At 41.5% G+C, this 22,686-nt stretch overlaps 1 protein-coding gene across 1 annotated transcript; it reads left to right on the top strand.

The window, feature by feature from the left end:
• The first annotated feature begins 230 nt into the window (after positions 1-230).
• zgc:73226 (uncharacterized protein LOC402792 homolog) lies at positions 231-22,339 on the top strand. The gene is made up of 7 exons (XM_034192322.1): positions 231-376; positions 9,026-9,173; positions 16,352-16,433; positions 16,519-16,592; positions 20,517-20,663; positions 20,820-21,170; positions 22,123-22,339. The coding sequence occupies exons 1-6, from the start codon at positions 334-336 to the stop codon at positions 20,866-20,868; spliced, it is 543 nt and encodes a 180-aa protein (XP_034048213.1). The 5' UTR covers positions 231-333; the 3' UTR covers positions 20,869-21,170; positions 22,123-22,339.
• The last annotated feature ends 347 nt before the right edge of the window (positions 22,340-22,686 follow it).

Below are 22,686 nucleotides of genomic sequence, written 5' to 3'. Positions count from 1 at the left end.
GCCAGATACCAGGAATGCCCCCAAAGTGACAGGACTTTCAAAAAAGTGATCCAGAACTGGGCAAATGACTGTAAATTATGAGATTGTAATTTACTTTTTGGCTTGGTGGATGACGGGATTTGTTTTCATGGCTTCCTCTTGTGGTTGTTTACCTCTGCCCTCCTGACACGTGGTCGGGGCGGGAGGAGGTTCTGGATTAGCGCGCACATGAAACGTCCTTTTAACACCGCAACAGCACAAAGAGTGCAAACGCAGCCGTTTCCACCTGATCCTCCTCCTTCTCCTCGCTTAGCATCTGTCCAGGCTCCAGCAGCCCGACCCCGGCGTGCCAGCATGTCCGTGTCCGGCTCCCGCACACCAGAGGACGGACTGTATGGTGAGTGAACGCCGATCACCGTGTCGGGACTAAAACACACGGTGCGTGTTCAACCATTCATTGGTTTAGCGAGTTTTTCAGGAATAAAAAGCTCCAACAGTGTGAACAAACATGCTGGAACTGAAGATGAGGGGCGAAAAAAAAACAAAACAAAAAGCACCGTTAGTTTCAGTTGTGTAATTAGATTCCATAACTCACCTGTTTACATCTCCGTAAGCCAATTAAGGTGCGAGGATTTCCTGACGGTTATAGCTGCAGTGCACTGCACACTGCGTGACACCTAAAAGATAGAGGTGGGCGGATCGATCCTAATATCGATACCAACGCTGGTATTGATATTGAACGGTCCTCGTGTAAAAAGATTGATACTCAAGCTTTTTTTCTCTCCCGCACGCACTGACTGTTGCGCACGCAGATTCATCAAAGTCTACTCTCTGTCTGTAAGAGCAGCGCTGCGTCACACAATACGGAGCAGCGCGCCTTTGTATTGTGGTTTGTCAGCCCTCTACCTCAGGAGATTTTGTTTTAAGTTGTGTTGAGTGATATTTTTTTTAAACAAAAATTTTGATTGTGATAATAAAGTATTTTGTTGTCACGTGAAAATTCTGTCCTATAGTCTTTTGGAGCCTTCATAGATCCTTTGGAAGCTTAAATCTATGAAGCTTAAATATGAAAAAGTATTTGTATTAGTATTGATATCAATATTTATTCGGTATGGGATCAATACCAAAATTCCCGGTTTCGCCCACCTCTACTAAAAGATGCTGTGCAGGGGCGTAGCCATAGGGTGGACACCCCCTCCCCCCAAAATATTCTACATATCGTGATAACGGGTACAGTGCACTTTGATTCAAAAGACAATCATGTCGAGAAACAATTCAGTGCTGAAAATGCTGAAAACACCAAATAAACTCTTTATTTAGCGGCTCACAGGACATAAGAACGTGGCCTCCATGGAAAAGTGACCCACTCCCCATTAAGTCATTAAAAATGTATTAAAACTGTATGCAAACATATACAAATGAAAAAAAAAAAAAAAAAAAAATATATATATATATATATATATATATATATATATATATTATATTAATATATACTAATAATAACTTTTTACATTTTGCAAATTAATGGTATTTTATTATATTTACTTTGAAATACTTGATTTGGCATTATTTCATTATGAAGCAATAGGTCATACATATACATAATTGAACATTCAATTGATATATATTGATAGTCGTGATATATACATAAATACACAGACGTATTAGAATTATATACTTCTTTTTATAATACTTAAGTAATATTTCAATTAAATAACAGCAAAACATTTTATTAGAAAAAAGTACAATTTCATATAAGGGGTCAAAATTTTATAGGTGGGGTCACTTTTTCATACGTGAGAAGTGGCCCACGGGTCAGCTTTCCATGGGGTCAGAATTCTGTCTGGCACTGGCACACTGGAGGTCATAGTCATGATGTCACAGATGTCTGATGTTTGATGTCTCTCAAATATTGTTCACAAACCAGTCTAAATCTGTGATAGTGAGCACTTCTCCTTTGCTGAGATAATCCATCCCACCTCACAGGTGTGCCATATCAAGATGCTGATTAGACACCATGATTAGTACACAGGTGTGCCTTAGACTGCCCACAATAAAAGGCCACTCTGAAAGGTGCAGTTTTATCACACAGCACAATGCCACAGATGTCGCAAGATTTGAGGGAGCGTGCAATTGGCATGCTGACAGCAGGAATGTCAACCAGAGCTGTTGCTCATGTATTGAATGTTCATGTCTCTACCATAAGCCGTCTCCAAAGGTGTTTCAGAGAATTTGGCAGTACATCCAACCAGCCTCACAACCGCAGACCACGTGTAACCACACCAGGCCAGGACCTCCACATCCAGCATGTTCACCTCCAAGATCGTCTGAGACCAGCCACTCGGACAGCTGCTGGAACAATCGGTTTGCATAACCAAAGAATTTCTGCACAAACTGTCAGAAACCGTCTCAGGGAAGCTCATCTGCATGCTCGTCGTCCTCATCGGGGTCTCGACCTGACTCCAGTTCGTCGTCGTAACCGACTTGAGTGGGCAAATGCTGACATTCGCTGGCATTTGGCATGTTGGAGAGGTGTTCTCTTCACGGATGATGCGAAGGAGATGTGTTGCACTGCATGAGGCAAATGGTGGTCACACCAGATACTGACTGGTATCCCCCCCCCAATAAAACAAAACTGCACCTTACAGAGTGGCCTTTTATTGTGGGCAGTCTAAGGCACACCTGTGCACTAATCATGGTGTCTAATCAGCATCTTGGTATGGCACACCTGTGAGGTGGGATGGATTATCTCAGCAAAGGAGAAGTGCTCACTATCACAGATTTCGACTGGTTTGTGAACAATATTTGAGGGAAATGGTGATATTGTGTATGTGGAAAAAGTTTTAGATCTTTGAGTTCATCTCATACAAAATGGGAGCAAAACCAAACGTGTTGCGTTTATATTTTTGTTGAGTATATATATATATATATATATATATATATATATATATATATATATATATATACAAGGTCTATTAGATAAGAAACCAACACTTTTTTTTTTTTAACTATATGGATTTGAATGACGTGTGATTACACCAATCATGCTTGAACCCTCGTGCGCATGCGTGAGTTTTTTCACGCGTGTCGGTGACGTCATTTCCCTGTGGGCAGGCCTTGAGTGAGATGTGGTCCCGCCCTCTCGGCTGAATTCCTTTGTTTCACACGCTGCTCAAGACGGCGCGCGTTGCTGTATCAAAATTTTTTCGGGACCTGTGAGGAATATCCGAGTGGACACTATTTGAGAAATTTAGCTGGTTTTTGGTGAAAAGTTTAACGGCTGATGAGAGATTATGGGGTGTTTCTGTCGCTGTAAGGACTTCCCACGGAGCGGGACGTCGCGCAGCGCTTCCAGGCGCCGTCGTCAGCCTGTTTCGACCTGAAAACATCCTAATTTAAGGCTTAATTCACCCAGGACGTTGTGAGAGAACAGAGAAGATTCAGAAGAGGCCGGCATGAGGACATTTTTTAATGAAAGACGTGCGCCGCGACAGGAAAAACACCTCCGTGTTGAAAACCATTTGTAAAATTCAGGCGGCTTTTAATGGCTTTCAACAAGTGAGTAACTGAGAAATTGTTTAACAGCTTGGGCATGTTCCAACTTGTCCGTTAAGGTTTCCAACAGAGGTGTTTTTCCTGTCGCGACCCCCCTGCGGTCGGGTCCAGCCCGACATGCGACTCTGCCCGCACGTTCTTTCATTACAAAATGTCCGTTAACAATGGAATGTCCGAATAAACTCCTCATGCCGACTTCTTCTGAAAGTTCTCTGTTCTCTGACGACTTACTGGATCAACAGAGCCTGAAATGTGGAAGTTTTCAACTTGAAACGGCGAGACGCTGCCGCCTCGAAGCGCAGATCGCCGTCAGGCGCCGTGGGCCGTCCTTAAAGCGACACTACCAGACCAAAATCTCTCATCAGCCGTTAAAATTTTTACCAAAAACCAGCTGAATTTATCGAATGGTGTCCACTCAGTTGTGCCTTACAGTTTTGAAAAAAATTTGATCAAACAAAGCAGCAGTCTCTGAGCCATTCCTAAACAATGAAAAAATCAACGAGAGGGTGGGTGACTCCTCACTCAAAGACTGCCCACAGGCGAATGACGTAACCGACAGGCGTGAAAAAACTCTCGCATGCCCACGAGGGTTCAAGCATGTCTGATGTAATCACACGTGATTCAAATCCATATGGTTTTTGAAAAAAATAATAAGGTCGGATACTTTTCTAACAGACCTCGTGTGTATATATATATATATATATATATATATATATATATATATATATATATATATATATCAATAGTTATGATATATACATAAATACACAGACAATAGAATTATACTTATTTTGTAATACTTAAGTAATATTTCAATGAAATAACAACAGTAGAACATTTTTATTAAAAAAAAGTAAAATTTCATATAAAGGGTTAAAATTCTATGGGTGGGGTCACTTTTTCATACTAGAGAAGTGGCCCACGGGTCAGCTTTCCATGGGGTCAGATTCTGTCTGACACTGACACGTTGGAGGTCATACTCATGATGTCACAGAATTGCTTTCATATATAGAATGTGACCTTTTGAACCCTTAGAATAGGTCAGGGTTAGCCATCTTTGAACTTGTCCAAGGTCTGTGTCCCAAGAATGTTCCCTGTGAATTTGAAGACTCTGCCAGTAATAGGACTGGAGTTATGCTGAGCACAGACAGATGGACGGATGGTCGCAAAGTCTTCACAATACCCAATGGCAATATTTTGGCCTAGGGTAAAAAGTAATACATCACAATTGAGTCTGCTACTATTCCATGATGCTGCTCTAGTCTGGTAACCAAAATTCAAAGAAGACGGCGGATACACATCAAAATGATTGTGGCGTCCAAAGGGCCATGGCATTGTACAAATATATATCTGTATCCATTTTAAAAGTTGCAAAAGATAAATTCCTGCAGTATATGTAGATTCGTGCACATGCGCCATCTGTAAACATTTGTGTCAAAAGATGGGTAAGATGGCGGTGGCGTATTACATATAAACTTTGTCCCTGTTCCTCGCTTGCTTACTTCTAGTACTTACTCTAGTAACGGCCTCATTGGAAGTCCTAAGCAACGATAAGTACATATGAAGTGTATGTTCCAAAGCACTCATAACAGTAAACAAAATGATTGTTCAGTGTTCACAACACTTCAGAATACTATGATGGCAATATTTTGGGTGGATAGTTAACCCCCCACCCCTATCAGGGAATCGTCTGCATGAGCGTTAATGAATCAGTCGTGCACAAAGCCATCGAGTATTTGAGCGTCTCTGCCCTGTTCCACAGCTCTGGTTTGCTGAATGTGTACAGGACGGCACTGTAGACTGTGCAGACAAAGAGACGCGGGTCATGGCAGCTGTTATGTCATACCTCCCCTCCGTAGGGCTGGAACTAGGCCAATGGCACAGTTTCCAACCCCGTCTTCGCCCACTGCCTCCGCGGCCACTCACGTCCCCTCTCCCGCCGTTTATGTGGTTACTCTGTGTCATAAAGCGGGGTAAAGGGAGAATTAGAGAGATTAGCTGAGAGTGGGTACATAGCAACGACGTGTTGATGTTTGCAAATTCTGGATACGTTGAGCGTTAGATGCAGGGAGCGTGACAAGATAAACAACGGGGGAGGAAGGGCTAATCTCCACCAGAAATAAGACCTTATGTAAGCACACTGAGTTAGTCCTGCCCTTCTGTTTGGCTCTAGGTGTGTGCACGTCAGCATGAGCGTGTGTGCATGAGTGGGTCTTTTCCCACTCGGCACTTGGTGAACCTACAAATGCATGTATTTTCTGCTGGTATTCAGAAATCATGATTAAACTCACAATGTAGGCCATAGAGTGTTAAAAACAATAAACTCATAGGCGTTTTGTATTTTTGGGTGGTGGGGTGTAAGTGGGATCTGGGCAGGATGAATGAAAGCACACCCACTTAACTCATGGATGCTAATGCTAGCAGGCTAGGTAACCATGGTAGAGATGATTGATTAACACATACAGCGCTGCCAACCATCCCGCATTGGGTAGGCAGAGCTGCCAACCGTCCTGCATTGGGCGGTATTTACCCCTGTGTCCCGCATCCCGCATGACTGATGTGGGGCGCCCATTAATCCCGCAATTGTGTGGGCTCGGGCACACCTCATTACACTTTGCGCTGTTGGCGCTCACGGCCACGCGTGGGTGTCCCACATTGGTACATTCAAATGTTGACAGGTATGGGCGGGACAGTTGGTATTTACCCCCACGTCCTGCATGAGTGTGTGTGTGGGACACCCATTAGTCCCGCATTTGTGTGAGTCCAGGCATGCCCCCGGACCCCTGCAATTACACTTCATGCCCTTGGCGTTTGTGGCCGCACATGGCTATCCCGCATTGGTACGTTCAAATGTTGGCAGGTATGCACATATTTTGTTGGCCATGATGACGCCCACATTTCACCTGGCTGCCACAGATAGATGGTTATTTGTCACAGGTAGTGATGGACCAGTTACAGTGAGGAAAATAAGTATTTGAACACCCTGCGGTTTTGCAAGTTGTCCCACTTAGAAATCATGGAGGGATCTGAAATTTTCATCTTAGGTGCATGTCCACTGTGAGAGACATAATCTAAAAAAAAAATCTGTAAATCACAATGTATGATTTTTTTAATAATTTATTTGTATGTTACTGCTGCAAATAAGTATTTGAACACCTGTGAAAATCAATGTTAATATTTGGTACAGTAGCCTTTGTTTGCAGTTACAGAGGTCAGACGTTTCCTGTAGTTCTTGACAAAGTTTGCACACACTGCAACAGTGATTTTGGTCCACTCGTCCATACAGATCTTCTCTAGATCTTTCAGGTTTGGAGTTTCAGCTCCCTCCAAAAATTTTCTATTGAGTTCAGGTCTGGAGACTGGCCAGGCCACTCCAGGATCTTGAAATGCTTCTTACGGAGCCCCTCCTTAGTTGCCCTGGCTATGTGTTTGGGGTCATTGTCATGCTGGAAGACCCAGCCATGACCCATCTTCAATGCTCTTACTGAGGGACGGAGGTTGTTTGCCAAAATCTTGGAATACATGACCCCATCCATCCTCCCTTCAATATGGCGCAGTCGTCCTGTCCCTTTTGCAGAAGAGCACCCCCAGAGTATGATGTTTCCACCCCCATGCTTCACGGTTGGGATGGTTTTCTTGGGGTTGTTCTCATCCTCTAAACATGGTAAGTGGAGTTGATTCCAAAAAGCTCTATTCTGGTCTCATCTGACCACATGACCTTCTCCCATGCCTCCTTTGGATCATCCAGATGGTCACTGGTGAACTTCAAACGGGCCTGGACATGTGCTGGCTGCAGGATTTTAAACCATGACAGCATCATGTGTTACTAACGTAATCTTTGTGACTGTGGTGCCAGCTTTCTTCAGGTCATTGACCAGGTCCTACTGTGTAGTTCTGAGCTTTCTCAGAATCATCCTTACGCCACAAAGTGAGATCTTGCATGGAATCCCAGACCGAGGGAGATTGACAGTCATCTTGTGTTTCTTCCACTTTCTAATAAATAATCATAACAGTTGTTGTCTTCTACCAAGTTGTTTGCCTGTTGTCCTGTAGTCCATCCCAGCCTTGTGCAGGTCTACAATTTTGTCCCTGGTGTCCTTAGACAGCTCTTTGGTCTTGGCTATGGTGGACAGGTTGGAGTGTGATTGACTGAGTGTGTGAACAGGTGTCTTTTATACAGGTAACAAGTTCAAACAGGTGCAATTAATACAGGTAAAGAGTGCAGAATAAGAGGGCTTCTTAAAGAAAAATTAACAGGACTGTGAGAGACAGAATTCTTGCTGGTTAGTAGGTGTTCAAATACTTATTTGCAGCAGTAACATACAAATAAATTATTAAAAAATCATACATTGTGATTTCCAGATTTTTTATTTATTTATTTATTTATTTTTTTGAGTATGTCTCTCACAGTGGACATGCACCTAAGATGAAAATTTCAGACCCCTCCATGATTTCTAAGCGGGAGAACTTTCAAAACCGCAGGGTGTTCAAATACTTATTTTCCTCACTGTATATATCTGGGTGGTGCCATCCAGGAACCTAGGGAGGTTCTGTGATGTGGTGCATGCAGTGACCTGCAGCACCACCACAAGCTCCCAAACTTGATTTGACGTGGTGATGGCTATGGTCACCAGTCAAAGGTTTATAGCCTTAATAATCATGGCGCTGTCATAGTAGCTGTCAGTACCTACGATTTAGTGCTAGTGTTGCTAACACTAAAAGTACCGGAGCACAGACTTCATAGATGGACTGTAGTACATTTAGCCACTGTAAGCCATATTATCTCAGCTATTTGTATTAAAATGCTCAGAAAGGAGCTAGTGACATGCTAGCAGGTGGTCTCCTGGATGGCACCCACGCCTAACTTCCACTCAAATTGATCACAGTCCAAATTATGCATAACCTTTTTTACTCTGAGTCGTATAAAAGGTTATTCCTGTACAGTTGTCATGAATAATTTAATGAACTACAGAGACCAAAGCTGGCTGTAAACATATTTATTTCTGCTGTAAAGTTGAACATTTTAACATGGGGGTCTATGTAGATTGAATTACTTTTCGGGACAGTCTTTAGTGGCCATTCAAGGAACTGCAGGGTTTGGCACTTCGATGTTGGATTAATTTTTCAGGACCAGAGTTTGTTACTCGGTACAGACTGATTAGGGAGAATGTGGCTGTGTGAGCAGATAAGAGTTCCGATATGGACTTCTGTGTCATATGTGCCAGAACACTGAAACAAAGCGTTTCAGGCAGAAATTTTACTACCAGCGGTTAGGGTTCTCTTTGTACAGTCACAGAATTGTAGGACTTTGGGGATATTTATAGTGTACTCCAGCCATGGTAAATTGTAAAAGACAGATTTTAAAAAAATTGAGCATAATGATCCCTTTAAATAATAATCAGCAGAGATGGTGTCTTTATCGTTACATGACAAACATATTCCTTTTTTTAACTCATTATCATCATTACTTAATAATATTGTGTGTTCCCAGGCTCCTGGGTAGAGCTGGAAGAGGTAAGAGCCACTGTGAGCCAGAGAGAGAGTCTGACGGGGCAGGACACTGTATCCTCCAGCCTGCAGGGGGATCTGGAGAGAATACTCATGGAAGCACAGCTCGAGAGTGTAAAAAGCAGAGACAGGTAATGATGAAGTTAAACTTTATTTGATTACCTGCACAAATGAGGTTGTGCTTTTTTCTTGCGGTTTGCCTTTCCATCTGTCTGCTCATAAATAGATGGACATTTAGATTAAGCGATGGATCCTGCCATTGAATTTTGGTCTTTGAGTTGTAATCTTCGATCCTTTGTCTTGATTTTTGCTTTTGATCTGTGATGCAGACTCTTTAAGCCTGTAATCAGGATTGCTGATTAGTTGTGTGCTCATGACCAAAAGTCGGGATTAGCCCCTTGATCCTGTTTCCTTTTTTGCTTGATTACATAAATAAGCCAAGACAGACAACTGGCAATAAAGAGAGAAACTTTTTTAGCAAGGTTCAAAGGTGAATAATCAGGGCCCGTATCCACGAACCAGCCTAAGGCTAAAAACAGCTCCTAGTGATGTTGTTCTTCCTGGAATTCCTCGAATTCTTAGAAATTTCTTAGAATTTTCCCTTGGTAAGATGAAAGTTCTCCGCAAAGCTCCTAAGGCTTTAAGAGAGCTCCTAAGGTGCCAAACTGGAGAGTAAGGAAGAGGAGGCAGGAGGACGTTTAAGAAGCCTAAGAGTGTCTTAAGCAGAGGAGATAGCAGAAAAGACACAGAGGAAGTAGAGATATTCTCCATATGTAGGATGACAGTGAGTCAGTAACATGCTACCGGCTTGATCTACGTTTATTACTATTATTTAATGTTAATTTTCTGTCTTATATTGATAAATTGTTTAGGTTCTTGTTATCATATACACATTATTAATAGTATCATTAATTATATTATTATTATTATTATTATCATCAGTATCATTATTATCAGTATTATTATGTTATTTTATTATTACTTCTATTTTGTCATTTGATCTTAAATATACCACAATGGAACTAAGTGTGTTCACTTTCTTGTGTCATCCATGTATTTTTAACATTAATTATGTTAATTTTCTCTCTTAATGTATTTTTAAATTGTTTAGGTTCTTGTTATCATATACACACTGTTAATATTATTATTATTACACTCAGCAAAAATATAAACGCAACACTCTTGGTTTTTCTCCCATTTTGTATGAGATGAACTCAAAGATCTAAAACTTTTTCCACATACACAATATCACCATTTCCCTCAAATATTGTTCACAAACCAGTCTAAATCTGTGATAGTGAGCACTTCTCCTTTGCTGAGATAATCCATCCCACCTCACAGGTGTGCCATATCAAGATGCTGATTAGACACCATGATTAGTGCACAGGTGTGCCTTAGACTGCCCACAATAAAAGGCCACTCTGAAAGGTGCAGTTTTATCACACAGCACAATGCCACAGATGTCGCAAGATTTGAGGGAGCGTGCAATTGGCATGCTGACAGCAGGAATGTCAACCAGAGCTGTTGCTCGTGTATTGAATGTTCATTTCTCTACCATAAGCCGTCTCCAAAGGCGTTTCAGAGAATTTGGCAGTACATCCAACCAGCCTCACAACCGCAGACCACGTGTAACCACACCAGCCCAGGACCTCCACATCCAGCATGTTCACCTCCAAGATCGTCTGAGACCAGCCACTCGGACAGCTGCTGAAACAATCGGTTTGCATAACCAAAGAATTTCTGCACAAACTGTCAGAAACCATCTCAGGGAAGCTCATCTACATGCTCGTCGTCCTCATCGGTGTCTCGACCTGACTCCAGTTCGTCGTCATAACCGACTTGAGTGGGCAAATGCTCACATTTGCTGGCGTTTGGCACGTTGGAGAGGTGTTCTCTTCACGGATGAATCCCGGTTCACACTGTTCAGGGCAGATGGCAGACAGCGTGTGTGGCGTCGTGTGGGTGAGCGGTTTTCTGATGTCAGTGTTGTGGATCGAGTGGCCCATGGTGGCGGTGCGGTTATGGTATGGGCAGGCGTCTGTTATGGACGAAGAACACAGGTGCATCTTATTGATGGCATTTTGAATGCACAGAGATACCGTGACGAGATCCTGAGGCCCATTGTTGTGCCATACATCCAAGAACATCACCTCATGTTGCAGCAGGATAATGCACGGCCCCATGTTGCAAGGATCTGTACACAATTCTTGGAAGCTGAAAATGTCCCAGTTCTTGCATGGCCGGCATACTCACCGGACATGTCACCCATTGAGCATGTTTGGGATGCTCTGGACCGGCGTATACGACAGCGTGTACCAGTTCCTGCCAATATCCAGCAACTTCGCACAGCCATTGAAGAGGAGTGGACCAACATTCCACAGGCCACAATTGACAACCTGATCAACTCTATGTGAAGGAGATGTGTTGCACTGCATGAGGCAAATGGTGGTCACACCAGAAACTGACTGGTATGAGGTGGGCTTCATAGATAATTGGCAAAGCTTCTGGGGAAAACCTGGTCTTGTTAGGAGAGACGGCATCCATCCCACTTTGGATGGAGCAGCTCTCATTTCTAGAAATCTGGCTAATTTTCTTAAATCCTCCAAACCGTGACTATCCAGGGTTGGGACCAGGAAGCAGAGTTGTAGTCTTACACACCTCTCTGCAGCTTCTCTCCCCCTGCCATCCCCTCATTACCCCATCCCCGTAGAGACGGTGCCTGCTCCCAGACTACCAATAACCAGCAAAAATCTATTTAAGCATAAAAATTCAAAAAGAAAAAATAATATAGCACCTTCTACTGCACCACAGACTAAAACAGTTAAATGTGGTCTATTAAACATTAGGTCTCTCTCTTCTAAGTCCCTGTTGGTAAATGATATAATAATTGATCAACATATTGATTTATTCTGCCTAACAGAAACCTGGTTACAGCAGGATGAATATGTTAGTTTAAATGAGTCAACACCCCCGAGTCACACTAACTGTCAGAATGCTCGTAGCACGGGCCGGGGCGGTGGATTAGCAGCAATCTTCCATTCCAGCTTATTAATTAATCAAAAACCCAGACAGAGCTTTAATTCATTTGAAAGCTTGTCTCTTAGTCTTGTCCATCCAAATTGGAAGTCCCAAAAAACCAGTTTTATTTGTTATTATCTATCGTCCACCTGGTCGTTACTGTGAGTTTCTCTGTGAATTTTCAGACCTTTTGTCTGACTTAGTGCTTAGCTCAGATAAGATAATTATAGTGGGCGATTTTAACATCCACACAGATGCTGAGAATGACAGCCTCAACACTGCATTTAATCTATTATTAGACTCTATTGGCTTTGCTCAAAAAGTAAATGAGTCCACCCACCACTTTAATCATATCTTAGATCTTGTTCTGACTTATGGTATGGAAATAGAAGACTTAACAGTATTCCCTGAAAACTCCCTTCTGTCTGATCATTTTTTAATAACATTTACATTTACTCTGATGGACTACCCTGCAGTAGGGAATAAGTTTCATTACACTAGAAGTCTTTCAGAAAGCGCTGTAACTAGGTTTAAGGATATGATTCCTTCTTTATGTTCTCTAATGCCATATAACAACACAGTGCAGAGTAGCTACCTAAACTCTGTAAGGGAGATAGAGTATCTCGTCAATAGTTTTACATCCTCATTGAAGACAACTTTGGTTGCTGTAGCTCCTCTGAAAAAGAGAGCTTTAAATCAGAAGTGTCTGACTCCATGGTATAACTCTCAAACTCGTAGCTTAAAGCAGATAACCCGTAAGTTGGAGAGGAAATGGCGTCTCACTAATTTAGAAGATCTTCACTTAGCCTGGAAAAAGAGTCTGTTGCTCTATAAAAAAGCCCTCCGTAAAGCTAGGACATCTTTCTACTCATCACTAATTGAAGAAAATAAGAACAACCCCAGGTTTCTTTTCAGCACTGTAGCCAGGCTGACAAAGAGTCAGAGCTCTATTGAGCTGAGTATTCCATTATCTTTAACTAGTAATGAGTTCATGACTTTCTTTGCTAACAAAATTTTAACTATTAGAGAAAAAATTACTCATAACCATCCCAAAGACGTATCGTTATCTTTGGCTGCTTTCAGTGATGCCGGTATTTGGTTAGACTCTTTCTCTCCGATTGTTCTGTCTGAGTTATTTTCATTAGTTACTTCATCCAAACCATCAACATGTTTATTAGACCCCATTCCTACCAGGCTGCTCAAGGAAGCCCTACCATTATTTAATGCTTCGATCTTAAATATGATCAATCTATCTTTGTTAGTTGGCTATGTACCACAGGCTTTTAAGGTGGCAGTAATTAAACCATTACTTAAAAAGCCATCACTTGACCCAGCTATCTTAGCTAATTATAGGCCAATCTCCAACCTTCCTTTTCTCTCAAAAATTCTTGAAAGGGTAGTTGTAAAACAGCTAACTGATCATCTGCAGAGGAATGGTCTATTTGAAGAGTTTCAGTCAGGTTTTAGAATTCATCATAGTACAGAAACAGCATTAGTGAAGGTTACAAATGATCTTCTTATGGCCTCGGACAGTGGACTCATCTCTGTGCTTGTTCTGTTAGACCTCAGTGCTGCTTTTGATACTGTTGACCATAAAATTTTATTACACAGATTAGAGCATGCCATAGGTATTAAAGGCACTGCGCTGCGGTGGTTTGAATCATATTTGTCTAATAGATTACAATTTGTTCATGTAAATGGGGAATCTTCTTCACAGACTAAAGTTAATTATGGAGTTCCACAAGGTTCTGTGCTAGGACCAATTTTATTCACTTTATATATGCTTCCCTTAGGCAGTATTATTAGACGGTATTGCTTAAATTTTCATTGTTACGCAGATGATACCCAGCTTTATCTATCCATGAAGCCAGAGGACACACACCAATTAGCTAAACTGCAGGATTGCCTTACAGACATAAAGACATGGATGACCTCTAATTTCCTGCTTTTAAACTCAGATAAAACTGAAGTTATTGTTCTTGGCCCCACAAATCTTAGAAACATGGTGTCTAACCAGATCCTTACTCTGGATGGCATTACCCTGACCTCTAGTAATACTGTGAGAAATCTTGGAGTCATTTTTGATCAGGATATGTCATTCAAAGCGCATATTAAACAAATATGTAGGACTGCTTTTTTGCATTTACGCAATATCTCTAAAATCAGAAAGGTCTTGTCTCAGAGTGATGCTGAAAAACTAATTCATGCATTTATTTCCTCTAGGCTGGACTATTGTAATTCATTATTATCAGGTTGTCCTAAAAGTTCCCTAAAAAGCCTTCAGTTAATTCAAAATGCTGCAGCTAGAGTGCTGACGGGGACTAGAAGGAGAGAGCATATCTCACCCATATTGGCCTCTCTTCATTGGCTTCCTGTTAATTCTAGAATAGAATTTAAAATTCTTCTTCTTACTTATAAGGTTTTGAATAATCAGGTCCCATCTTATCTTAGGGACCTCGTAGTACCATATCACCCCAATAGAGCGCTTCGCTCTCAGATTGCAGGCTTACTTGTAGTTCCTAGGGTTTGTAAGAGTAGAATGGGAGGCAGAGCCTTCAGCTTTCAGGCTCCTCTCCTGTGGAACCAGCTCCCAATTCAGATCAGGGAGACAGACACCCTCTCTACTTTTAAGATTAGGCTTAAAACTTTCCTTTTTGCTAAAGCTTATAGTTAGGGCTGGATCAGGTGACCCTGAACCATCCCTTAGTTATGCTGCTATAGACGTAGACTGCTGGGGGGTTCCCATGATGCACTGTTTCTTTCTCTTTTTGCTCTGTATGCACCACTCTGCATTTAATCATTAGTGATCGATCTCTGCTCCCCTCCACAGCATGTCTTTTTCCTGGTTCTCTCCCTCAGCCCCAACCAGTCCCAGCAGAAGACTGCCCCTCCCTGAGCCTGGTTCTGCTGGAGGTTTCTTCCTGTTAAAAGGGAGTTTTTCCTTCCCACTGTAGCCAAGTGCTTGCTCACAGGGGGTCGTTTTGACCGTTGGGGTTTTACATCATTATTGTATGGCCTTGCCTTACAATATAAAGCGCCTTGGGGCAACTGTTTGTTGTGATTTGGCGCTATATAAAAAAAAAAATTGATTGAATTGAATTGATATTATGTACTCACAATGAACGTACTAAATAAAGTCATGCATGCATGCTTTTAATATATAGATATTCAGTATGTGAATGAGGTACGTTCAAACATTTTCAAGCTGTGTAACAATTCATTTAATCTTGCTGCGTTTCATCATCATAACATTAAGTTATCCTCACGATTACACGTCTTGATTTCACTTTCCATTTATGACTAGGAGGGCGGAGCGCATTTGTTTTGGTTTTTTTTTTATTTGTCCTCCCCTTTCTGTGACAGCCAATCACAGCTGGAAGAGGACTGACTCATACAACGGGGTAAACCCCACCTCCTCACAAAGATAAGAGTTTCTGTCCCCTCCTTGCTCAGACTTGCTCTCAGACACCTGCTGGCTCATTCTTGGGCTAAGATTCCTTGCCAGGAAATTTTAGGCTAAGTTAGGAGATCTTTGAGAGGGCTTTAAGTTGTTTCACGGATACAGGCCCTGGAGTCCAGCAATCAGGTTCTAAGGACAGGTTCAAAGGTAAGAAATCATCAATAAATAAATAAATAAATAAAACAATGATAAGAACAACAAAAGTTGGATCAAATTCAGTGATCAGGATCAAAGTGCAGGATAAACACTTTGATCCTTATTCCTTTGATCCAAGTTAGATTATTAAAGCAAGATAGACAGTCGAGAATAAAAACATAGCCTTCTTCGTAGGGTTCAAAGGTGAGCAATTGGGATTATAGGCCAGAATCAATTAACCCCTTGATCAAGATTCCATTAACCTTAATTACAGGAATAAAGCGAGACAAACACATAGACAACCAGAATTAAAAAATATATATATTCTTCCTGGTAAGGTTGAAAGGATTAAACATGAGCAACAAGAAACAAAAATCATGATCAAAGGTCAGCAATCAAGAGCAATATATCATAATAAGGATCAAAGTTTGGGAACAAACTTCAGTGATCAAAAATGAATGATCGAGAACGATGGTCAGGACTCAAAAGACAGAGACAATATCGAAGGATTAACTCTCTTACAATGATTAAAAAATAGTGGAGAAAGGAAAAATGTAACGGAAGACTTGTACAGAGGACTGAACCTTGGTGGATGTAAACCATCGCATAGTGCCATTGTAGTTGTTATTTGTTATTTAGCATTAAGCTTCAGCCTGTCCATGTCTTTAATATTAAAACATCACCTGTTGTCCACAGTCCTCCACAGGTGGTAACCCCACAGTCCACAGGTTCACCAAGACCCACCAGTGAACACGATAGTGACGGTGTGACTATCCAGGTACTAACTTAAGATACCGTCTCCCACCTCTTGCAGGGCTTTTTATTTTTTCCTGCTGTTGCACTTAATTTATATGTTTGCACAGGAGGAAAGCGAGCGGCGAGGGGACACTGACTGGGTGTGGGATTGGTCAAGCAGACCTGAAAATATGCCTCCAAAGTAAGACAAGCTCGTTTGAAGACAATGATTTTATTTGCAGTGATTTTTAATATATTACAAAGTTGTAACAGTACCAGTGCTTTAAAACTAGAAGTGTAATTGTTATAAGGACTGATGTGTAATCTTCAGCACAAATAAATTACAGAAATATCTAATTGACAAGGTTGATTTGGAGTAGGGTTGCTCAACCTTTTGAAAAAAAAAATCAATTTTTTGTTTGCTTTTTTTTTCTACCATTAACATTTGAAGCAGCATTAAAGCACCTTGACATGCACGAATTTCATTCCTGCACTGGCACGCAATCTGGCGTGCCAGTAAGTAAACGCGTTGTAAACTGTGAGTGGCTGCATGCAAGTTTGCAACATACTGTGAACTAGAACGTGAAGATTGCGCAACCTATTCAAAAACAGTGTGTCAGTGCGAGTCAATGCATCACATTGCCGCAGCGCATCTGAATGAGATGTTACATCTATGATAAACATAATTTAACAGATACATTATCTAACACATAAGAAGGAATTACAATGAATCAATCCATTACAATATAAATATTATAAATAATTACCTTTTGAGATGATTCCAAATACGTTCTCCACCACACGGAGCTCACAGGAGAAGCTGCAGATGATTTCTCTCCGATTCTCGGAGCGATGACAGATGGTTTCATCAGGCAAGTTCTGAGGGCAAATGCGTCATCCGCTATGAAATGATTATTTTTTGTATAACGCAAGATCAAACGGGACAAAATGCTGAATCCAGCAGGCCAAAGTGGGTCACGTTGGCACAACGAATTGCGTGGCAGTGCGCGTTTCAAATGTCAAGGTGACTTTAGTTTTAACCATGGTGAGTGCATATGCTAATGCTAACTACGATGGGCATTTTCTGTAGAACCCCACAACCAAGCTAATGTTTCCAACACACAAAACTAACTAGTCTGGAATATCTGCCATTTTTATGCTCCCACTCCATGAAGTTCGGGTCATTATGTTTTCAACCCATCCACCAATCCGGACATCTGTCTGTAAACTTTTTATTTTCACACAATAACTCAGGAAGACCTTTGCTGATCACAACCATTTCTTGGTGGTGTATTGAGGGAGGCTAACGGAAGGTTCCTTTCGAAAATGGCGGTCATGGAGGCCATCTTGATTTTTGTTTCTGCGCAATAACAAAAGAACACCTCATCTGATTGAAAACAGTTCTTGGTTTGTTTATTGGGGGAGGCTAGAGGAAGGTTCTTTTCAAAAATAGCCATTGTTTGTTATCCTGTATGGCGTTCATGGATTTCAATTTCAATTTATTTCATTTTATATAACGCCGAATCACAGCGAAGCTGCCTTAAGGCACTTCACACAAGTAAGGTCTAACCCTATCAACCTCTAGAGCAAGCACACAGGCGACAGTGGTAAGGAAAAACTCCTTCTGATGATACTGAGGAAGAAACCTCAAGCAGACCACAGGGGGTGACCCACTGCTTAGGCCATTCTAACAGTTACAAGGTTTTTACTAGGGATGTCCCGATCCGATCACGTGATCAGAAATCGGGCCCGATCACGTGGTTTCAGGCTTGATCGAAATCGGACGTTGCATCCCGATCAGGAATCTGATATAGATTTTATCCTCATTATTTTGATCAGCGCTATTTTAAGCTCATTATTGCAGATTAATGGGCCTTTCACGCGTTGGAAGCATCAGAGGCGTGAGACGCGTTGCTTTTTAGAGGCATCAGAAGCATGGCTTTAGCTCGGCTTTTAACGCGACACTTCTGACGGGAGCGTGTATTGCGCTTGTCGGCAGGCTGACGCGGTCAAAGTTCAACCCAATCTTTTTTTTTAATTGAACAGAAGAAAAAGCATAAGTTCAACAGGACATTCTCGCACACGCGTGCGGCTGAAACCGATTCCAGAGGAGAAAAGGGAACAAGAGTTGCGCAGTGAATTTGGGAAGAAGAGATGGCATTGTAACCCAGACAGAGGTGGGGGGAGTTATGCGCGCAAAGTTTCTTTTGCAGAACTGCTGTTGGTGTGTTTACGTGCTCAGCCTGATGCCTCGATGGAATGACAAGAGGATGATGGATACGTTCCCACCGAAACTCTTGCTCAGTCATCCTTCCGTACGCAGCAGGACCCGGTGCTGACCAAGTCCTCAGGACGACGATCTGTCATCTGATTAACAAAAAGAAAAAAAAACAAATTGTCCTGTGATCGTTTGTCTGCAAAACGGAGCGAGAGATGGTGTGCGCACGAGCGACGTGCGCACTCATCACATTTAGGAGCGCGTCTTAAAGAGCTTCCGTCTTCATTCATGTTCACTGCGCTGCTCTGAACTTGTTGAACACTGATAAAGCATCAGAGGGACACTGAGGACTGTCAAGACGCAAATGTAAGTTGTTTTTTTTTCCTTTTACTTTTCAAGTTGACTTTTGAACTTTCGACGCTCTGAGCTGTGACGTAGCTTCGCGCTGTCCAATAGGAACGACGCGTCGGGCCAAAACACGGAAGACTAGTGGCAGAAACCACTGATCTGTACAAATGGTAAATGGACTGCATTTATATAGCGCTTTTCCATCTGCATCAGACGCTCAAAGCGCTTTACAATTATGCCTCACATTCACCCCGATGTCAGGGTGCTGCCATACAAGGCGCTCACTACACACCGGGAGCAATAGGAGATTAAAGACTTTGCCCAAGGGCCCTTAGTGATTTTCCAGTCAGGCGGAGATTTGAACCACAGATCACTGCAGAAACCACGTGTCTGAAGAAAAATCCTTGGAAATGTTTTTTGTTGTTGTTGTTTGTTACCTCAAAATTTCTGATTACTGTTTATAAAAGTTTAGAACACTTGTAATTAAATTAGCTAAATCAGTAAATGGTTCTTTAGAAACCTTTCATCTATAAATTAAAACCACCTGTTATTTCAGATTAGATAATTTCTTGTTCAACATACGGAACCTTGGACATTTATTTTTAGACAAATAAAATAACATGGAAATTTGTACATTTTTTAAGTCTGGTAGATTATTACTTGATTGTTCAAGCTCCCTCAAGGAGAAGTGCACTGTTTAAGTGATAAATAATAAAATAAGGTGATTAAAATGAAATTATTAGATATTTAGCATTTGTTCATTGTTCATTCAGTTTTTTAAAGTATTGGATCGGGACTCGGTATCGGCAGATACTCAAAATCAGATGACTCAGAATCGGATCGGGGCCAAAAAAACCTGATCGGGACATTCCTAGTTTTTACAACGTTTTACAAAGGTAAAGAAACAGAAAACAGGAAATCTAAACATCTGCTGCATCAGCTTCAGACATGGCATCTCAAGGTCAGTCCAGCAATGTTCATGGATACCATCTCAATTTTTAATAGTGCACAACAATAACTGAAGAAAACCTCATCTGTTTGAAACCATTTCTTAGTGTTGACTTGGGGGAGGCTATGGCAAAGTTTTTCAAAAATGGGTGTCAAATAAAAAAATATGGCCACTATGACCGCCATCTTGGATTTCAGTTTTCCGCGCAATAACTAAAGAACAACTCGTCTGTTTTTAAGCATTTCTTGGGGGTGTATTGGGGAGGCTAGAGGAAGTCTCCTTTTAAAAACGGGGGCCAATTCAGCACATAACTCTTACAAAGCACCAGTCTTTCACCATACAAATCATTTCCGGACTTCATTATCACCTCTGCTATATAATCATACGGCAACTTCATACAAGCAGGGGCTCGTCTGGTAGACGTGACATCATGTCTTGTTTCATCTCCTGCTGCACATTTGATTTTGACAGACAGCTGCTCTCCATCTCATCCAACATCTACATATCTTGTGTTTGCATTCGTCTCTTGTACGCTTGTTATCTCAAACATACTTTTTGCCCTCCCCCATCTCTCTCTCTCTCTCTCTCTCTCTCTCTTTCTCTTTCTACAGAGAGTTCATGTTTCAGCACCCTAAGCAGCAGGGGTCCCTCGATGTTAGGAAGATAGACATGATGAAGAGAGGAATATTCTCCTCTGATGTTCTCCTCATTCTTATTCCTTCACTTCTCGCTTCCCACCTGCTCACACTCGGAGTGGGGTGAGGCGCAAAAAAGTGCACATTCATAGCGTCGGTTCACTTTATGTGGCACTATGTTACCAATGCATTGCGTCACCCCAAAGACTTATGAAAAACGAAATGCTTCAATCCAGCAGTCTCTCTCATCGTTTTTTGTTTTGTCTTTTTTTTTTTTAGGATCTACATAGGAAAGCGACTGGCAGCGTCTACATCCAGCACGCTGTGACATGGTCTTCCAGGCCTCCTCATCACGTCGGCTCAGTAAGGTCGCAGTCGTCCCTCTCGGTTACAGTAACTTGCCTCCCTTTTCGTCATCAAGGGACGGCCGTAGACCCCAGCCTGTCGGTAACTTTGTCTCTCCGTTGGTGTGTATGTGCGTTTACCCAGTAGCACTCTGTGCTTATCACCCCCAGTGACTCAGACTGAGGTCACTCTTACTCCCCCAGACAGTGTCACTGATTTCAGCTGAAGAAAGTGCAATTAGAGATTGCGCAGAAAGGAGAAAAAAAAGAGCACCTTACCCAGCAGGTAGTGCAGCAGATAAGTGAAACAATCATGCAAATGGTGATAAAAGCATCAAATTCAGCAGAAAGTACTCCTCAGACACTCCAGCTTTTGGAAAAAAAACGATTGGGCACTTGACTTTTCAATCGGTGGTCAGGTAGGGGTCAATTGAAGAATTATACAGAGGTCAAAATTAAAAGATGCTCCAATCATATTGAAAAATATTCCACATTATTTGCCTGATCATAAAAATTCCAAAAAGGTATAGTTTGGACTATCTGTGACTGAATTCTATGGAGTTACGGGATAAAAACAGCAAGAATGGTGACAAAGGTCAGTTTCATTTTGTACAGGGGTCAAAAGTTAAAGTTGCTCCAATTTTGGTAAAAAGTGATGCAAATTACTAGTTGAGTTAACACCGTTTTAAAAACGAATACTTTGGACCATGTATCATCCTTACTTATCACGTTACACGGTAACATATGTCACATGTCATAGAATCCAGTAGACGTAGACCTTGTTTCACCTTTACTTTGGAGACCCAGCATTCAGCACTGTCAACACTATTCCATTTATTAATCCTATTAGCTCAACCAATAATTTGCATCACTTTTTACCAAATTGGAGCAACTTAACTTTTGACCCCTGTACAAAATTAAACTGACTTTTGTCACCATTCTTACTGTTTTTATATCCGTAACTCCATAGAATTCATCCAAAATAGTCCAAACTATACCTTTTTGGAATCCTTATGATCAGACAAATAATGTGGAATATTTTTCAATATGATTGGAGCATCTTTTAATTTTGACCTCTGTGTAATTCTTCATTAACCCCTACCTGAACACCAATTGAAAATTCAAGTGGCCAATCGTTTTTTCAAAAGAGTGTCTGAGGAGTATTTCTGCCGAATTTGATGTTTTATCACCATTTGCAGGATTCCCCTCTAAATATTCTCTTATCCGCTGCACTACAGACAGTAAATCCCTTTGCAAGATGAGAATGGATGCAGTGAGAAAGATAGTATGTGACCAACTGTTTCAAAAGTCATTTGTAAAAAATATTGTGTATGCAGCAGAAAGGATTTACAAACAGGAAAAGCTCTGATCATGCTTTATATTCTGAAGTCCAATTTAAATATTTGACCTTTTAGCACTAATAGTCATGACCTCATTAAACTCCTCCAACCCTCAGTGTGCCTCACCGATCTCTTATTTGTAGTTTTCTTTCATGTTCCTCCTTTAAGTATTATGAGTGTGTCCATAGCACATGAGAAGTAGATGAACATCTAACAACTTAGGAGTGTTTGGTGCACAATGCAAATGTCACTGTGAGCTTTAGAGAATCAGTGGATACCTTGATTACAGCATTTGAGAAGCTGAGTGAGGAATCAGAGTGTCTGGCTTGCTGTTGGTCCAAGATCAGACTAAGATCCAGCTTTTAGCGCTTTTGATGACTTCCTGGTCTTATCTGTTGAACTTGTTGAACTTATCTCAGCAGCAACATTCATACTCCGGGTCTTTAGCCTTTGAGTTTGGGA

Source organism: Thalassophryne amazonica, chromosome 17 (genome assembly GCF_902500255.1).
Source record: "Thalassophryne amazonica chromosome 17, fThaAma1.1, whole genome shotgun sequence".
In the NCBI taxonomy this organism is placed as follows: Eukaryota; Metazoa; Chordata; class Actinopteri; order Batrachoidiformes; family Batrachoididae; genus Thalassophryne; species Thalassophryne amazonica.
This window is presented reverse-complemented; position numbering and strand designations above follow the sequence as displayed.

What these genes read in the sequence shown, in the direction of transcription:
- zgc:73226 (XM_034192322.1), top strand. Translation starts at nt 334, where the DNA reads ATGTCCGTGTCCGGCTCCCGCACACCAGAGGACGGACTGTATG. An exon ending in GTGACGGTGTGACTATCCAG is followed by an intron (nt 16,434 to 16,518) that starts GTACTAACTTAA and finishes ATGTTTGCACAG; the next exon opens with GAGGAAAGCGAGCGGCGAGG. An exon ending in CCTGAAAATATGCCTCCAAA is followed by an intron (nt 16,593 to 20,516) that starts GTAAGACAAGCT and finishes CTCTTTCTACAG; the next exon opens with AGAGTTCATGTTTCAGCACC.